General features: G+C 36.9%; 1 protein-coding gene across 1 annotated transcript in view; it reads left to right on the forward strand.

Moving 5' to 3' along the window:
• The window catches only part of LOC148955898 (CXXC motif containing zinc binding protein), a 46,275-nt gene extending 27,183 nt beyond the window's left edge, over nt 1–19,092 (forward strand). Inside the window, exons 3-4 of the mRNA XM_089098274.1 lie at nt 12,857–12,966; nt 18,894–19,092. Of these exons, the coding sequence (XP_088954400.1) occupies nt 12,857–12,966; nt 18,894–19,040 (257 nt within the window). The 3' untranslated portion in view covers nt 19,041–19,092. The remainder of the gene's footprint in view (nt 1–12,856; nt 12,967–18,893) is intronic.
• The last annotated feature ends 1,714 nt before the right edge of the window (nt 19,093–20,806 follow it).

Here is a 20,806-nt window from a genome sequence, read left to right on the forward strand (position 1 = left end):
TACCGAGAATTGCCATCTACAAACAATTGTGAAACTGCAAGAACGCATTGGTGATCTGAATAAAACACCGATTTCTGTGTTTGGGGTTGCACAGTAGACTGCGACCTTACCCCGTTCGTTTGCATCGGCGGTACGTGGCCCACGCTTTTATTTGGTTATTCTGGAACCCGTGGAATCTGACAAAATCAGTGATAAACCTCTGGGCTGAAATGATTTAGAAAAGCTGACCAAAATTTTTCATCGGGCTATTGACGAAGACAGCAAAAGTTTTGTTTTGAAAAAGACAGTACCAGTGAAGAGTAGCAAAATTATGCTTGAACTGGGTTCAGAGTCCGATGCAGAAGAGGCAATTTCTGCATTTAACAAGAAAGTAGAGGTAACAAGTATAAAGCTGTGCAAGTGAAGAAAAAGATGCCGAGAATAATCGTGTATTACGTCACGGATTGTGAAGATGCCGATTCGTTCCGCACAGAGTTCATGCGAAGCAACGATAATTTTAAAGACATGGTTGATCAAGGTGAGCTACTGAAAGTTGTCACAATGTTGAGGAAAGATAGAAACAGTGCTAACGTCGTACTTGAAGTTACCCCAAAACTCTACAAGTCCATCCTGCTATAAGGTCATGTGGAGCCTGGCTTCTTGATGAAGCGCTTTGATGACTATGTGTTCCTCATAAAGTGTTCAAAACGTTGACTTTATGGCCACCGAGCAACTGAGTGCAGAGGTATGTAGTACTGCTCTTATTGTATGGGTAACCATTCATTTGATGATTGTCCAAAATCGTTTTCTGATCGCCCATCGTGCAGTGCCTGTCACCATAGCAAAACCAATGGAAGCCCTCATGCGTCGTACAAAATTGAAAAAGTGCCCAACTGCACAAAAGATTATAGCAAAACTGAAAGACCGAATTCTGTATGACGACGGTCAATAATGTTGCAATCAGGCAGTGTAAATGTTGTGAATAAATCATTGTCTTTCATCCAGATTAACTTGCAGCATTCTTTCTATGCAATGGTGCAGTTACAACAAACCCTTGCAAAAAGAAAGCCAGAAGTTGTTCTGCTGCAGGTACCCTATGTTAATAAGTTGGGAAAGCTTTCGTGTATTCCAAGAGAATATGGTTGTTTTTCAAAAATTGATTACGATAAGAGGTTTTTTAGTGCAGCTGTTTAAGTTAAAAATGTTTTCCTGCAAATATTATTTTGATGATTCATCTAATGAATGTGTAAATGTGTCTATTTATTTGCCAAGTCATAAAGTTGTCATGGGCGTAGGCAACATCTTGTGTAGAGGGGGGCAACCGCTTCTGTGATGGAGGGGAGAGGGGTCTTACTAACACTTCCCGAGGTCCTTTGAATATAGGTCTTTAGAAACTAGTCATTCTATATTTCGCTAAAACTCGGCCTTTAACATTTTCCATGTTCTACTTTTCCTGCAACAGTATAATATAAGAAATCCACTATCCAACTTCCAATTTCCAGAAAACATAAACACCACAAAAGCGATTTGATACAAATCACATTATGGTTAGATAACAGCTTCTTCTAAGAATTCAATTCAAAAGTTTACAGTTGGGCAAAATTAAATATCAAAATTGGTATAGGGGAGACCGGCCCACGTTTAGCAAAAGCAAACAGTTTCAACATAAAAACCTATGGGGCTTCTGGTGGATTATAAAAGCTCTGAAAGATGGCAGTGTATGTTTTCAAAATGTCTGACCTTAATTAATACTTTTACCAAAAATATCAGACTGGATCATGTTTTATGGTGATTAACTCTGGAATGTTGTTCAATTTTGTCTAAAAGCCTACGCCAAATTATGAATACAAGAAAACTCGCGGTGTAAACTCACATTGTATTCTCTTATTATTTGCCTGTTTTTGACAGCTTCCGAGAAGTGCCATCTTCACCAGTTTGTTGTTAGTATTTTTTTTATCCTGCGGGATAGCGAACTCCTATGTTCGGCCACAATACCCAGGGTAAATTTGGCATGCCGTACCAAGGTGTCCAAAAAGTGGGCTATGCTTGTAAAAGCTGTGTAAACAGCATATTGAAAGGTTGAAGGCAAGCTTAAAACCCAAAACTGTGTTAATTCAGGCGTTGTTTAATCCTGTCAGAACAGTAGGTGAACTGGAGTTCTATTTTTTCCTGTTAAATTTCATTCAAGATAAAATGCTTAAAAGTAAAACAGATGAGAAAAGAAAGGGAGGTGGCTGTGATCCAGAAGAAAATGAAACAGTAGTTTTTTTCTGTCTTATTCTACAAGAAGTCACTTGGATTCTCTGGAAGTACCATGGGTACTTCCTGAGTTTCTTTACACCCTGTTACAACACATGATAAATACTTACAGAGGAACAAGAAAAAGACTAAAAACTTACTTGAAAACGATATCTGATATGCTTTCGACTGTATTCCCCTAGAAGCGTGTAAATTTGCATACACTTATGCCATTATTAAGAATATAAAAGTACCGGATAACGGAACTGCAAAGGCAGTGGAGACAGTGGAGGAATTACAGGTAAAGATTGGTACAGTGTTTTTATGGATTGCCTTAAAACTCTTATCAGTAAGAATGCCAGAAGGTACAAGCTTATGATGGACAACTGCTTCCAACCATCACTGTGTTGGAGCTTTCTTTAATAACCTGGAGCGAGGTCTAGATAAACACATGTTCAGACAACAAGACATTTTAAATTTTGACGAATCAGGTCTGAAAACATCCACAAGCCTGGTAAAATCATTGCACAGCGAGGCCAGAAGTAATTAGGGAAGGTCACATCAGCAGAAAGAAGTCTGCTGACCACGATTAGTGCTGGCGTTAATGCATTGGGAACACAGTCCCTCCTCTACTTCTTTCCCCACAAAAACAGTGCCCGGAAATGTTACTCAAGGGAGCTTTACCAGGAACCATCCTGATCGGCTCAGAAAATACTTCTGGCTGGATGACTGCCTTTCATTCTTTGCTTTACCCGCAAAATTTTATCTATCAAGTCAAACCCTCCAAACAGTCATCTGTACCTCTGAAATTAGAACACTAGATCAACCGATACACCATTGAATTGCTTGATCTAGCTAAAAAATAATAGTGTTGTCCTTTTAACTGTCCTTCCCCAGACTACTCACAAACTACAACCTTTAGAAATGATAGCCATGGTGCGCCTTAAGGGTTATCAAAAAGTAGCAACTGAAGAACTTAAGGTCCACTTTTGGAACGAGACTAGAGCAAGAAACTATGCGCTAACTGACGAGATGGATAGTGTCTTAAAGACAGAAGTTGAAAAAAAAAAAAAACTGCCACCACTGACAGGTAGAAAACCAAAATCAGCGGAGCGGCTTACTTTTGGTGTTGATCAGTCAATGAATAATTTGAAATTAATGCTCTTTAGTTTATTTTTAAACCTTAATAAAATTCATTTGATAGTTTTTTTTATACTGACCATATTCTTTCTTAATTTTATAGCCGAAAAACAAGCTTTAATGTTCCCCTGGTCACTTTCCTTTTTCTTTTGTCCGGTGGCCAAACATAAGCCAGAGACGGCCGAACCAGTACCGAGGTGGTCCAGGTTTGGCACTCTTGACCACTTGGATAGAAGGGCATCCAGGTGGAAAAACGGCGGAGTATTTCTAATTGTCTTTTTCAAGGATGGTATTGAATGAGTTACTTTTGCTTTGGCATGCTCAGCAACTTTTTATCGCTTGAATCAATTCATGGAGAATTAAATAAGTCAAAATCAGCCGATCGTGGGCCAGTCTCCTATCTATATATCAGACCGAAAATCAATACTGAAGATTGAACGTAAATGTTGATATCACAAACTGTATTTGGAAATTTCTGTTTATTTCCAGCTTTTTTAACCATCTACCAGGTAACATCCAACAAAAATTCCAACATACGACAAGTTTTCGTTAATATCTAGCGTCAATTTGAAGTTCTAGGGGGGGGCAGCTGCCCTCCCGTGCCCCCCTTCCCTACGCCCATGAAAGTTGTTGTTTCGTCAATATTAATTAAAAAAAACATTTTCCACAAAATAAGTTTTTCAATGAAAAGTAAAGAACTCCATTAAACAAAAAATTAGCAAAAATAAGATCAAATAATCTACGAAGCGTGAAACTACCGCAAATCAGCATCGATAAATAAATGAAACCCAAAACGAACAGAAATTACAATAAATAACCGAGTCAAACTCAAAACGAGCAGAAATTAACATAAGATGGGCTCAAACCCCCTATGCCTTCCCAAGGCTAGAACATAATTTGTACTTTACTGAAAAAATACAAAAGTTTTTGCTTTAATAAATTTAGTAAATCAAATAATATTAACATTTTGATTACTAAATATCAGTATATTTATATTAAACTGACAATGCACATTCATTTTATTTTTTTCAGTAAAGTGCAAATTATGTTCGTTAAATTTTGTTGGTTAAATTTTAAGAGCAGAAGTAGCCCCAAAAGTTTGAACATAATACCCTCAGTCGTTCTTGGGATACTGCTGAGATGCCTTATTGGGAATTAGCATTAACAGAGTGCATTTTGATTTAATCTTTAGGCAACGTTTAGTTTTTAATAATAAAGGCAAATGGGAGGAAGGGCGTGGGAGGGGGATTAGTTGCCCTCCAATCACTTTCGACTATTAAAAAGGGCATCAGCCCTTTCTATTTTCAATCAAATAAGCCCTTTTCGAAGTTCCTACGACAGCTTCTTCGATATGAAGTGCCCTGGTCAAAACAAAAACAACAAAATAAAAATCATACATTATTCCCATATCGATCTGTACTATAAAAATTTCAAGTCTTCCAATCAATTTTGACTATTAAAAAGGGCATTAGGCTTTTCGATTTCCAATCAAATGATCCCGTTTTGAGTTTCTACAACAACGCTTTCTATAAACACCTTATATACCTCCAGGGCAAAAATTACAACTCTTACCCTACGAGTTGTTAGGGTGGTTGTCATCCTCTAAGACATAATTTCCAGAACTTTCAACTACGTTAAACAAAATGGCTATCTCAAAATTTTGATTGGATGTGTTTGGGAAAATGGTGGGCGTGAGAGGGGCGTTAGTCGCTCTCCCATCACTTTCAACTATTAAAAAAGGAACTAGTCCTTTCAATTTCCAATCAAATGAGCCCTTTTGAAGTTTCTACGACAACGCTTTCAATAAAAACCTTATATGCCCCCAGGGCATAACTTACAACCCTTGCCCTGAGGGCTGGGGGGGGGGTTTGTCACCCTCAAAGACCTAATTTCCAGAACTTTCTACTTCGTTGAACACAATGGCTATCTGAAAATTTTCATTGGATGTGTTTAGGGGAATGGTGCGCGTGGTTAGTTACCCTCCAACCACTTTTGACTATTAAAAAGGGCACTAGCCCTCTCAATTCCCAATTGAATGAGCCCCTTTTGAAGTTATTACGACAACTCTAATTATAAAAAACTTATATGCCCCAAGGGCATAACTTACAACCTTTGCCCTGGGGCTCTGGGGGTTTTGCCATCCTTAAATACATAATTTCCAGAACTTTCAACTACGTTGAACAAAATGGCTATTTCTAGACTTTGATTGAATGTGTTTGGGGAAATGGTGGGCGTTGGAGGGGGGTCAATTACTCTCCACTCACTTTCAACTATTAAAAAGGACAATTTCAATTTCCAAACAAATGAGCCCTTTTCGAAATTTCTACAACAACCTTCTATATAAACCTTATATGCCCCCAAGGAATATCTTACAACCCTTGCACTGAGGGCTCTGAGGGGGTTATCATCCTAAAAGACCTAATTTCCAGAACTTTCGACTACGTTGAACAAAATGGATATGTCAAAGTTTTGATTGGATGTGTTTGGGGAAATGGTGGGCTGAGAGGGGGGTTAGTTGCCCTTCAATCACTTTCGACTATCAAAAGGGCACTAGTCCTTTCAATTTCCAATTGAATGAGCCCTTTTTGATGTTTTTACAATATTGCTTTCTATAAGAACCTTACGTGCCCCCAGGGCGTAACTTACAACCCTTGCTCTGAGGGTTGTGGGGGGGGAGGGGTTGTCATAATTAAAGACCTAATTTCCGAAAATTTCAACTACGTTGAATAAAATGGCTAAAAATGGATAAAATCACTTTTGACTATTTAAAAGGGTACTAGCCCTTTGAATTTCCAATCGAAAGAGCTCTTTTTCAAGTTTCTACGACAAAAATTTCAATAAAAACTTGTATGCTCCCAGGGCATAACTTATAAACCTTGCCCTGAAGACTGTGGGGAGAGTGTCCTGCTCAAAGGTTTAATTTCCTGTTCTTTAAACTGCGGGGAACAAAATGGCAATATATAAATTTTGGATTGGATGTGTTTGGGGAAAAGGTGGGCGTGAGAGGGGGGTTAGTTGCCCTCAAATCACTTTCGACTATTAAAAAGGGCACTAGCCCTTTGAATTTTCAATCAAATGAGCCCTTTTTCAAGTTTCTGTGACAAAGCTTTCAATAATAACCTTATATGCTCCCAGGGCATAACTCATAACCCTTGCCCTGAAGACGGTGGTGGAGTGTCGTGCTCAAAGGTATAATTTCCTGAACTTTTAACTGCGTGGAACAAAATGACTATCTCAAAATTTTTATTGGATATGTTAGGGAAAATGGTGGGCGTGGAAAGGGTAGTAGTTGCCTTCCAATTACTTTCGACCATTTAAAAGGGCACTAGTCATTTCTATTTCCAATTGAATGAGCCCTTATTGAAGTTTCTACGACAACGCTTTCTATAAAAACTTTATATGCCCCCAGGGCATAACTTACAACCCTTGCCTTGAGGGCTGTGGGGGAGTGTCCTCCTCAAAAACATTTCTATCTGGAAATCAACTACGCTGAACAAAATTGCTATCTAAAAATATTGATTGGATGTGTTTAAGGAAAAGGGGGGCTAGTTGCCCTCAAATCACTTTCGACTATTAAAAAGGGCACTAGACCTTTGAATTTCCAATTGAATTAGCCCTATTTGAAGTTTGTACGACAAAGTTTTCAATAAAAACTTCTATGCCACCAGGGCATAACTTATAAACCTTAATATGAAGACTCTGGGGGGAGTGTCCTGCTCAAAGGTATAATTTCCTGAACTTTAAACTGCGTGGAACAAAATGGCTATCTCAAAATTTTGATTGGATGTGTTTGAGGAAATGGTGGGCGTGGAAGGGGTGTTAGTTGCCTTCCAATTACTTTTGACTATTAAAAAGGGCACAAGCCACTCCAATTTCCAATTGAATGAGCCCTTTTCGAAGTTTCTACGAAAGCTTTTTCGATACGAAGTGCCCTGCTCTAAAGGAAAAAAAATAATTAATAATACATTGTGCCAACATGGTTCTTATATGCCCTCAGGGCATAACTTAAAACCCTTGCCCCGAGGGTTTTGGGGGAGTGTTCTCCTCAAAAACATATTTTCTATCTGGAAATCAACTACGCTAAACAAAATGGGTATCTCAAAATTTTTATTGGATGTGTTTTGAGAATGGTGGGCGCGGGGGGGGGGGGTTGCTAGGGGCCCTTCGATCACTTTCGACTATTAAAAAGAGCACTAGCCCTTTGAATTTCCAATTGAACAAGCCTTTTTTTGAAGTTTCTACAACAACGCCTTCTATAAAAACCTTATATGCCCCCAGGGCATAACTTACAACCCTTGCCCTGAAGGCTGTGGGGGAGTGTCCTCCTCAAAAACATAATTTCTATGTGGAAATCAACTACGCTGAACAAAATGGCTATCTGAAAATTTTGATTGAATGTGTTTCGGGAAATGTTGGGCATGGAAGGGGTGTTAGTTCCCTTCCAATCGCTTTCGACTATTAAAGGGCACAAGCCACACCAATTTCCAATTGATTCATTCCTTTTCGAAGTTTTTATGACAACAACTTGTTCGATACGAAGTGCCCTACTCTAAAGGAAAAAAAAATAATAAATGATACTTTGTGACAGCATTGTTCTTATATTCCCCAGGGGCCTCAGTTAAGATCCATGCCCTGTGGATTGTAGGGGAGTCTCCTCCTCAAAAACATATCTTCTATTTGGAAATCAAACACGTCAAATAAAATGACTATCTCAAAATTTTGATTGGATGTGTTTGGGGGACTGAGTGGCGTGGGGGGGGCTAGTTGCCCTGCAATCACTTTCGACTTTTAAAAAGGGCACTAGCCGCTCGAATTTTTAATCGAATGAGGCCTTTTTGAAGTTTCTACGACAACTCCTTCGATACGAAGTGCCCGGGTATGGATAAAAAAAATACATTGTGCCAACATCGTTCTTTATTTAGGCAGCGCTATTGCGCTGTCTATGAAATTGTCCCCTGTCAATTCAGTCAGTATCTGATGTATTAGCTGTAACTGATGCGTTAAGCAATCATAGTAATCATGTTGTTTGTGGTGACTTTAATGCTAAAAGCCGGATTTGGATGCCAAGTTGCAATAGTGATAGAAGAGGAAAAGAATTAGAAGTTTGTTTTGCAAATAAGAACTTACTTGTAATAAATGAGCCAAATATGCCGACGTATTATGCGGCTCTTCTAGCCCAGATGTCACAGCTGTAGGTTCTAATTTAGTTCAGTTTGTTAAGGAATGTAAGGTTCATTCGGATTCCCCGTTTCTGTCTGATCATTTATATATTTCTTTTGAAATAGTGTTAGATGCTGCGCATGGTGTTGAAACTTTCCCTCAAAAGTATGATTATGGTAAAACAGATTGGGGAATATTTAGTTCAGTTTTACTTAGCAGAATAGATGATGTGTACTCGCTTCCTGTGTCGTCCGTACAAGAGTTAGAGGTAGCGGTTGAAAGTTTTGGAAAGTTGATTCCTGATGTTACTGCTGATTTGACCCTAGTTTTTGGTAGTAAAAGATCAAAAAAGTATGCAAGGTGGTGGAATCCGGAATTGACAAGATTAAGACGAGACTATAGAAGTAGCTGGGGTAGCTGCCCGCCTACCCCCGGAATGACGCCCCTGCCCCACCCCCAGTACCAATAATAAAGGTGTAGACCAAAATACTCCCAGGAATCAAGAGGGACTAGATATCAATTTCTACCTTCCCCTCCTTCTCCCCAAATCATTCTATATGTATATGAAGCTTCAACAAGAGTTAGAACATTTGGGCATTAAAACGTGCTCTTTGAGGCACCTGCCCCTTGCCACTCTTTCATATAACTGATGTTTACTTACACATTACTTCATATAATTTTTAAGAAATATGAGGCAAATCAGTTTAGTTAAACGAAATTAAAAAATAAATATTAGAAATGTTTTGTGAAATAAAAAGGGAGGCATCTCCCCGCAGCACTCTTATCCAGGCTTAGTCTAAATGAAGGAAAATAATAAATCAACTTCTACCACCACCCCCCCCCCCACCCCCCAGACCCTTTCCTATATTTATCTGAAGGCTCATGCAGAATTAGAAGATTCGGGCATTGAAATATGCTCTTTTAGACATCTGGCATCCCCAGTCTATACAATGACCCACCACCCCTCCTTTATAGTACCTGATGCGTAATTGTGCATCACCAGATATAATTTCATGTAAAATCATTTGAATCAACATTTGAATCTAGCATTAAGATAAATATCCTCATTAATAATTTGTCTTGTATGGACTACCTGACTTTTCACGGACGAATGCGTCACCATGTAACATTTCTTCCTTTGCAGCTGCAAGCTCAATACATATTTTATTCATACTTAAATCGATTGGCATTCTCAGAATTTTCATTTGATAGCCACTTGGTTCTCTTTGGGGCAAAGTCATGCCTTCTTAGGATTTTTCGAAAATCAGGAAACTTTTCTCAGGCTCGTAACTTTTAATGGGTAGCTGATTGACATTTTGAGGTACATGTTTGTGCTTCCTCTTTGGCTGCTCAATTTTACATGTGGGGCAATTTTTCGGGGGGGGGCCCAAAAATAACATACAAAAAACCTGCGCGGGGAATGCGACGTATCCCTTAAGGATACGGCAAACACAATTTTAACATCGAAAGCACTATTTCTGTAAGCGAGAAAAAGGACATAATGCATTTTAAAAACAGTATACCCCTAAACACAATGCGAGAGGCACGTATGTAAGACTTTCTGGGGGGACCTTAATAATGAACAAGAAAAAGCCCGAGTAATGTGAAAACAATCTGGTAGTTTGGTGGGAAGCATGGACAAAGATTCCCGGTTCATAAGAAGCGAATAAGCCTCTTAAATACCGAATAAGGTTTGTGAGAGAGTTTGGTTATTAGCAAAGTACATTTTCAATATTTCAAAAAAGAGAGGAAATGTCTTTAAAAAATAATTTGATCTTACTGAAACTTGAATCATCAAATTCCGGATGCCCAAGAACCCACTTACTAAATACTAAAATACGGAATGAAAAAAAGGTACAAAAAAAACTTTAAAAAACTCATCAAAATTTGGTCATGTGCATTTTTGTTACGTTTTTAGGTGTTGGACGAAAATTTCAGGGGGGGGGGTCAAACCTCGTTACCCGCCCACCCCTGCCCTCGATATGTCCATAAGCGTTTCCTACATTTCCTAACTTAGTAAAAGCAAGAATCAAACATTTTCAAAATTTAAGCAAGAATAGGCATTTCCTAACTGATGAGTTGAATTAAAAATTGAAGTTAATAATAGAGGTAAAGTTAACGTTACAGCAATTTATATTTTTAAAAAAACTTATCAAAAATTTGGTCATGTGTATTTTTGTAACGTTTTTACGTATACTTTTTGTTGTTTCGCAAAGATCGCGCTATCGTCTTTCCTGGACTTTTGTGCAGGAAATATTTCTTGGACTGCTGCATCTGCGTCAAAATCCCTCAAAACAGGTGAATTATGCCAAAAATATTGGAGACATTTTTAAAATTTTGATTATTTTGCTGAGGGAGACGAGTTGAACAGAGAGAAAACAATTAATTTCTTACTGGTTTGTTTTTTGTTATAGTATTTGGGTTGAGACAAAATGAAAAATGAACTAAAAAGAAGCAAAAATTTTGAAACTATCAAGGATTAGCACCAGAACTGGAAATACAGATCGATACAACGACAACCAGGGGCACCAATTGAAGGATGATTATGTGTCCCCTCCCCCCTTGATTATGAAAAAATATATTTTATTTTTGTTTTTCACTGAATAATGACATTTTCATTGCAAAAATTTAAAAAGTTACTAAATTTCTTCCCTAGATTTTGAAAAATACATTTTGTGGAACCTTTGATTTTTTCAATTTTCTTATTTTACATCAGAGGGAAAGAAACACCAAATCTTATTTGTAGAAATTATTTTCTTGAAATCTTAGGAAGCTCAATATGATGAAGTTGTTTTGTTTTTTTTTGTGGAAAGAAACTTTTTTTTGTTATTGTTACTGGAACGGAAGCCAAAATTGAACGCAATTTAACAGAGTGGGGAGCCTTTGCTCTGTTTTGATTGACCCATGTGAATGAGTTGACAAGTTTCATGATTTTTCTGACAATCTGCAACTTTGTTTATAATTTCCCAGTCTTTTTTGTTTTTCGTAATTCTCTATTTTCATTCCATTACTTTAGTATTGTCACCTGCAAATTATTTTTATCACCTTCGATTTTTCAACTTTAAGATCTTACACCAGAGGGAAAGAAACAATCAATATCTTATTTGTATTGGGTGTATCAGCGTAAATGAATGTGTTTAACATTCACATGTACTATTTACTATTATGCAGGATTTAACACGCTCCCGTTGTCTAAACTACGCCAAAGGAAAAGGTTTTAGTTGTGAATTACTTCAAATTTGAAAAAAAAAACATAGTTAAAAGATGAACTTCATGAAGCATATAAACATTTTTTGGGAAAATATACATCAATCATATTGTTTTTAGGATTCAATTATTTTTTTATCCTCCCCCCTTCCCTCATTTACAACATCTTCTTCTTATGTCTGTTTTGGAACGCATAGACTCCCTCTAAAAAATTGTAGAAATAAACTTTTGAATAGAATTTCACATCCTATCAAGAGTAAAATAGTTTAACTTCAGCAGTAAATTTTAAACAAATTAATTTATTTGAAATAAATTTTAAAACTTAAACATCCGATCTTTTTCATAAAGTTGGGGGTCACAAAATTCAAGAAAAACATGACCCGTGATAATAATAACCGAAATAAAGAATGATTCCAAATATGTCATTAGTTTTGAAGTCAATGATAGAAGAAACTTTTTATCATTTCATAAAAGGGAAAATAGATGAAAATGTACCGGCATGAAAATATTACCTTCAAATTGTGCAATGTACAAGAATTCCCAAGCAGACCTTTCAAGCCACTAACTGCCAAAATATGAAATTTCGTTTTTTTTTATATATATTTTTGGGGTTCGTTTTACTTGTTCTGCTTTTATTCATCACGGGTGGTCACATCAGACCAGTAGTTGTAGATTCGTTTAATAGGCTCCATGCCCTTTTGAAGATCCAAAATTAATCGAAGGGCTATAAGGCCCATACCGCGCTCTCTGGGCCCTTCGCAGCCAAATATGGCGTCATTGCTCAAATTTTAAGGTCACTATTTTGATTGTTAGCCTCTAAAACATATTTTTAGATAGTAATGTGACCTTAAAACCATACCCCCCCCCCTCCAAATCTGATCAAAAGCCAATTGTTTTGAAGAATTGTTCACAGGGTTGCCATCCGGTGGAAAAAATCACCAGATTTTAGTGATTTTTGGTTGATTTAGTGTTTTCTTCAATAATCTAGTGATTTATGTTCTAATTTAGTGATTTTTTTTTGCTTTAGGCAATTTCTAAAATCACTAGAAATAGTGATAAATTACTAGGGGTAGCAAACCTAATTTTTCATTACCATATGTCTCTTTTATATATTTGTGTATTTTCTTCCTAGACATATTTCCTGATAGTGTCAAGCCCTATACAGTAGACAGTAATCGTAAGATGAAAACAATTGTCAGCTTCGATTGTCGTGGGATGGAGCCAGTAGATTTCTCTCCAAGAGTAAGTGAAAGTTTTATGTGTGTACCCAGGGCCGTAGACGTTTCCAGAGGGATTACCAGGTTCAACCCCCCTACCGAAATTTTGTCTGGCTCGTACAAAATTATCAAAAGAACATGTAATTTTTTTTTTGCACTTTGTAAAGCTTTTTATTGTAGACTTCTAAAATGTAAATCCTGCTGATATTTTTTCATTTTCTTTGTATAATTCACTTGTTTTTAGAACCCCCTTCCCTACGAAAAGTTGCATGTGATCTTATATAACGTCCAGCGTATATGCCTGTGCAAACTTGACAACCCTGTCATTTGAAGTTTATGCACATGATGCGAGGAAAAGGAATGTTGCTTCTTGTTCTTTTTATATGAAAATCCGATAAAAAAGGACGCCCAGAGAAGGGCTGTGTCCATGATTTTTTCAGGGGTGGCAGGCAAAAAGAATCGAGAAGAAAGGGCTTATCTCCTTTGAACTTTGTTTAACGGTTTCAAATAAGGATTTTTTTTTATCTGCATTTTTAGAACAAATTCAATCAGGATAACTCGGATCGACGGACAGCCTCTTCAGCATAAATTTGAATAAACATACGATGTCACGCCCATGAATAAGGGAGTGTTGCAAAATTAAGTGATCAACTATCATGGAGAAGAAAGGAAACTTAAACTTGACCACTAGCTTCAGGATGCTGAACAAAATAATAACAGTCATTCAAGGGTTTCCTGAGTATGTATATTGATGAATCCAAATAACCACTTATGGTGCTACCTTGGTGTGGGATCCTTGACTCCTCCATGCGGAGTATCTATCTAACATAACTCCGTCTTTTCTTCTTTACCACTTCAGAAATGAGCGGCTGGCCAGTTCTCCGGTGGATCTCGACGTTACTAACTTTTGTCGCCAGCCGACGTTTAATATGCTCCTAAGGCATATATTTCTGACCGCCGGCTCCCTCTGCTTTATTAATCATTTCGTAGAGGAGCCAGATTTGCCACGTCATCAGTGAAGTCTAGGTCAGACAAAAGTTTGTTTCCGACTATTACTCCAAAGCCAGTCTCTTCCCTCAAAACAGAATCTATCAAAACGACAAGCATGAACGGTGTGAAAACGCATCCTTGCCACACTCCTGATATCATTTTGAAATATCCAGGCGTCCCGTTCCCAACCTTAATGGAACATGTAGTGTTTTCATAAAAAAGCCATGATACGGCTTATTATTTTCTTAGGAATATACTTCAGGATTCTGCAAAGAGTGTCTTAATCCATTGAATCAAAGGCCTTTACAAAGTCAATGAGGAGCGTGTAGGTCTTGTTGGACCACTCATTGGCTTTTCTTATATAGGCTAGTAGGGTTAATATGACGTCTAAGCTGCATTTACCAGAACGAAAACCATGAACGAAAGGCATGTTGCATTTGTACTGACTTGCGTTTCGGGAAGTCAGCACAAATAAACCCACGTGCTCAAAAGCTCTTTCCTGGCCCTCACTCGCACAGAAGAAATCGCCACCCCGTATAGTATCCCAACCCATCCCCTTCCTTTCTCCCATACCCTTTTCTACCTTACGTTATAAAAAAAAATTTTATCCCTTTTTTACAAATAAAATCAACCAAATTCCTGACCCGTAAGTTTGCCAAAAATTTAAATTGTTTTTTATATATTATTTTTTAATTTTTGAAAAGTTGGTTATTTTATTTGTTATTCTTTTTATCTTTTTATATTATGACCTATAAAATATTTTATAATTATGGCCTATATTTATGACTTTTGTATTTTGTATTTTCTGACTGTTACCTGTTGTTTCGTTACAGTGGTAACTATATGTTGTTATTTTATTATTTTGTTAGTGTTATTTTTTACTGAGAAATACGAATTCGTCCCACTAGGGTTTGTGATAGTCTTTTTTGCAATAAATATCTATCTATCTATCTCGCTCTCAAATACGGCTCGAGTGTTTTTTTCAGTCTTCCTAGTATGATGAGACCAGATATCAGGTCTCTGGTATCAGATATCAGGATACCAGTTGTCATAAAGAAGTTTATGGCCTTTCTTGAAAATCTTTGCAATTATGCCTTTGGTCCTGTTACTGGGGACTTTTTCAGATTGCCAAATTGATGCGGTCAGTGTTGTCCAAACGGAAATACCTGTCATCACTGACGCCTTGACTGTTTCTGATGTTATGCCACCTTCACCGGGCAATCTGCCATTCTTGAGTTCTCAGCAGCTTGTAAGAATTTATTCTGATCGCTTAGCAAAAAAAGAGACCGGCTCTAATGGAAGACAAACTATCATGATAGTTTAAGGACACTTAATGACATGATAATGATAGTTTAATCACAAACTATCATGGTAGTCTAATGGGAGGTAAACTATCATGATACAAATACTTATGGTTATAAAAAAGTCATATGGAAGCAAAAAAAAAAAATTATACGTCTTTTGAAGGTGCCAAACGAGTGTCATTCTCGATCTAAATTAGTAAAACCAATAAGAAAATCTGAATTATGCTACTAATATTTGAATTATACTAATTGTATTATTCTAAATAATTTGAATTATATGGAATAAAAAACTTGAATCATACTAAATCTTATTTGAATTATACTAAATCTACGGAACCTGGGAAGATCACTGGAGTAAAAATGCAACGGAAAAAACAAAAGCTTTCAAGGATAATTTAAGATTTTAACAATTTCACTGTGAATAACTGTAAATAACAATAACGATTCAAACGGTTTCAAGAACAATTGTCAGTCAAGAACAATTAACAACCTAAGGGATCTGGGAAGATCTCTGTAGAGCTAAAGAAAAATTAAGGATACATAGGAAAGAATATAAAGCTTTTTAGCATTCAGTAAGTTTAGTTGTAGAACGATTTGTTTCCTAGCTTAGATTTATGGCCTCTTTGTACAATTTAGAAAGGGGTCTAGGAACAGAAGGTAAAATAGACAACCACACAACTGGGCAATAAGGCAGACATCGTTGAATTAAAGTAATAGAGGATTCTTAGAATTGCCCAAGAAAAATACGTTTGAGCTGCCTTAGAATGCCAAGCTGTCTACCTGCTGTCATTCTAATCAAATCAATACGGCGCTGAAAAGATAAACTATCAAGAAGGATACCGCAGAATTGAACATGTCCGTCCTTTGGTCTGCTTATACAGCTTTTTGATAGATGAATTTCAGATAGTTGAGGCCAAAACTGGTTTGCATACGAAAAAATTGGAAACCTGGACTTAGAAACATTAAGGACATGGGAATTAACATTAAACAAAATAAAACCCTCAAACAGGCCCATGAGATTTGTCCAAACCTTAATCTCCACTCTACTATAAGCGCCATCAGTGTATTATTCAGCAAAAGCAACAAGAGAATCCATAAGCAAACTACGGTTATAGACAGGAAAAAATGAAGGATAATATAGACGGTAATAATGAATTAGGTCATTTACATAAATTAGAAAAAGTACTGACTATAGAATTGACCCTTGGGGAACACCATTGTCAACTTGTGGATGAACGGAAAAGCGAACCAACTGAGATTATTCTTGCTTGTCAAATTTCTGAGTATTTGATTATTACATTTATACAAATTTATTGTACGTTGTCTACGCAACACGTTATCCTAAAATTTTAGCAGATTGTTGTCTAGTTGTCCCAAGGTTGGTAGATGCATACCTTAACTTGGGTCTTATCTTGGGCCATCCTATGTTAGGTCAATGTTCTTAATACCAGCACCTGACACAGAAATTACTAGAATTGTTTTGGGATCAAGGGCATATCCTTGGTTTTATTCTGGGAGAGGGGAGGTACAAAAAACTAAGAAATACATGAAAAATGTGTTTATTTGCATATTTGTTACGTTTGTACGACTTGGACAAAAATTTCAGCGGGGGGGGGGGGGGGCAAACCCCGTAACATACACCTTACAGAAGTGGTCCTTACACCTCTCAAGACAATTGCCCTCATCAGAGACAAGTGTCTTATACAGGGATAGGACAGGTCCCAATGTAGGAGCTTTATCTTCCGTAAGATCTCGGAGATGCTACCCACATCTTTCTTTTTTGCTGTTAATTCAATTTCATCAGCTTTCCTTGTAACAAACTGCATTTGGTCCCGGTGAATGACACGGTTTCGCAGACCATTTAGCCTTCGATAAGTGATCATGTCCCCAAGGAGTCTTGTCCTGCGTCTTTGCTCTATAACCTCCAGTGTTTCATTTGTTAGCTAAGATTTCTTTGGAAAACCTCTCTTGCCAAGCACCAATTGTGCTGCTTCGCTTGTTTGCGATTTAAAATACTTCCTTGCGTCTTCACTGCTGCTAAGTGTGCCAAGAAGCTCGAAGCGATTCGATATCTCAATACTATACTTCAGGCGAGTATTTGGCTGCTGGAGTTTCCCAATACTGCTACTACTACTACTACTAACAAACTCACCGCAGCACCAAGCCACCTGAGGCCAACACAGCTACGGACGCTCCTCCTCCACCCCAATCTATTCAAAGCCTCCCTTTTTACACCGGCCACGAAGTTCCCATTTCCTTTAAATCTTTCTTTATGACGTCCTCTAACTGCTTTCTGTTTAGCCCTAGATGGTTGGCTGAAAAGAACAATCTTTGGCAATCTGTCATCCTTCATCCGCACAACGTGCCCTGGCCACCTCAACCTTTCTTTCATCATAGCCCTAGAGAGCGGTATTGAACCACATTTTTCGCTTCACATATTATTTTTCTAAAATTATTCCAACCATCTTCCACATTATCAAATTTTAAACTCTTAAGTTTAGTATTCAACTGTTCCTGGAAAGTTTATAGGGTGGTAAATGAGTTTCTTAAATATGGTGGCTCTGAGGTTAGAAATAAGTAACTGAAGATTATGAATATGATTTTTCTACAGTTATGCTTCTCTTTAAACTTTCTCGTTTTGGCTCATAAACATGGTCCAGTGTTGTCCTGTTCTTGAATTTAGGAATTTATCCTAGTAAAATACTAAGATTACATTTCACCAGCAAATATAATAATTCTATTAGGATAAGATTGTATGGGGAATAATGTTAGTTTATACAGGTTATTTTTTCTTTCTTTTCGTTGTCAAAATAATCGCTAATAATATTCGCTTAAAATGAATACCCCTCCTAAACAAATGTCTGCTTATTGGGATAACAAATCCCTAGAAGTATGTGTTATTTTGTTCTGTATTATGAAAAAGAAATGTTTGGATAGGGTGAGCCAGGGACCTGCGCAGAGGGGAGCCTTAGGGTCTTACCCCCAAATCCTCAATTTTCTGGATTTCTGGAGACCTCGTCTTCAAATTATAATTTTTTATTGGACCCCGCCCCCCTCACAAAAAATACGCACAATCTGTGGACGTGCGTGCGAAAAAGCGTTCGAAAATGTTTTAAGGATAAAAGCTAAAGTAGACAACACTAGGCTTCATAGCCCCAACCAGTGGTGCTGATCTCTGTTTCATGGTCCTTCGGTCAGAAAATGCAATGAGGGGCTGGGGGTCAGCCATTCCGTGCTTTCGCGCAACCTTCCTTTGTACCTTCCCCAGATTTATTTAAGTACCCATTAAGAGCTGGATTGACTTTGGCTGAGACTACAGAGTCACGCCACGAACCCTTTTCCCGAACCAAATAATCAGCAAAACCAAGACTCGAATTCCAGTCTTGAATGACATATGGTTGCAAGCTTTATATATATATATATATATATATATATATATATATATATATATATATATATATATATATATATATATATATATATATATATATATATATATATATATATATATATATATATATATATATATATATATATATATATATATATATATATATATATATATATATATATATATATATATATATATATATATATATATATATATGTATATAATTTATCTGTAAAATTCGTGAATATATTGAACCTTTTTTTTCAGAATGGATGGCAGTGTGAAGCAGTAGAAACCAGTACAAGATTCGATGATGTTGATTTAAATGAAAAAGAATGGGTTGATTATGATGAAAAGGCAAAGGAAACCGTTGGGATTTACGAGCTTACTCATCAGTTTGTCCGTCAAAAATAAGTTTTGCTTGTTTCATTTCAATTAAGTTCATTATAACGTTTTTGTTTCACTATATTGTGTTTTTCACAAGGAATATTATATCTTCTTTGGCATTTCACAACAATGCGTTTTTCCTTTCTTTATCATTAAACTAGATAATTTATTAAAAACAAAAATAGGTGAATCATATAGGTAAAAATATTGAGATTCTGGGAAGGGGAATACGAACGCCAAGTCCCCTCCTCCAAGTGTACTTTTCAAATATATTCTTATGAAAGTACTGAGCGCTTTGCCCCGCTTCACACCATTTCCAAGAAATTCTTTGTTTTTAACTCAATATATAAGAAATAGAACTCATTTTCTGGTTTTAAGAATGTCAAAAATCGGAGCAAAGATGAGGCACTTATATCTCCAAATTCGTGTCATCGGCTTAAACCACTATATAACGAGATTTATGATTTTAACAAGGGAACGACGCTAAGCTGATTAACCTTAAAACTCGGGGCAATCTTTAACAGTGCGACAACTTTGGCTTTCTTTCCAATTCCTTAAGCAAGTTCCTTATTCCTAAGAACGAAAAACCCCTTTTAATGACCCTATCAGTCAGTTTCACTCCGAAGTCTCTGATGTGCTCTTGAAGAAGCGATTTTAATTTTCACTCTTAGCTTGTTTTCTATCAAAAAGCGCTTACATCTAGTGGTGAAGGTACCCTTGTGCTAAAATTTAACATGTTTGTATTATATCTTACAATAACTGTGGAGGTACGGCATTATTGATCCGTTTAAACAGGATCCTTTGCAAAGTCTCTCTTTGAAATGGTCTCTCTCGGATAGTTTTTGCAGGTTTAATATCATGTGTTTATTCTGATACGAGAACACGGTGAAGCACACTCATATGACAAATTATTTTTGGGGTGAGAACGGGATTAGATCTGATCCATATTAGATGCAACATAAGAGGTCACTTCCGATAACAAAATGCTACAAACTCAGTCACTTCCGAGCTCATCAGCTATAGGTAAGAGGTCATGTCTGGCAGCATTGACAATGTGACTATGAATTACGAGCATATTCCGTATGTCTAGTTTTTAAGCTACCTAGGCTAGTAACGCACGTGATATAACCCAGCTGTCAGATGCACAATAAACACAGCTGGCACCTGGACAAAAAAAAACATGGGATTGGACTTTTTCAGACCTTATTTCCCCTAATCATGCGCGTGCAATAAAATACACCAATTGAAGCTATCTAAAAAATTTACTGTAATTGGGCCCAACCCTAGAAAAAGGGTGATGTTTTTTGTTTTTAATTAATGATACCTTGCTCTTTCACCAAGACTGGGCAAAAGCGTTCCTTTTATTGATGGTTCTGTTCTTATTTTTAACTCTATTTTAATTTTACTCTGGAGATTTTGAAGTTTTCTTCTAACTCTATAAAAAATTTTAGCCCCTTACGATGGGCAAAACCTTAGAATCCAGCGCTTTTTAGCCAAAAATACTTGTATTTTATTGTTCTTTAATTTTTTGCAGCTGAAATTATATATAGTATGCACAGGGGGCCTTTTGGTTAGCTTAACATCCCCTGAAAGTTTCTGCTTAATGCTTTAAGCCATTCCCGGGATAATGCTGATACACTTTTTTGACACCGTGCATGCACTGCGTGTGTTTTGAATTAGTTTAACATACCCCTTAACATTCCCTGAAAGTTTCACTTTAATGCGCTCAGCCTTATAAGTAGTAGTAGAAGCAGTGGTGGTAATATTAGTACTAGTGGTAAACTAAAAAATTT

Source organism: Artemia sp. Qi Xiang Cuo, chromosome 1 (genome assembly GCF_049724085.1).
Source record: "Artemia sp. Qi Xiang Cuo chromosome 1, ASM4972408v1, whole genome shotgun sequence".
Classification (NCBI taxonomy): domain Eukaryota; kingdom Metazoa; phylum Arthropoda; class Branchiopoda; order Anostraca; family Artemiidae; genus Artemia; species Artemia sp. Qi Xiang Cuo.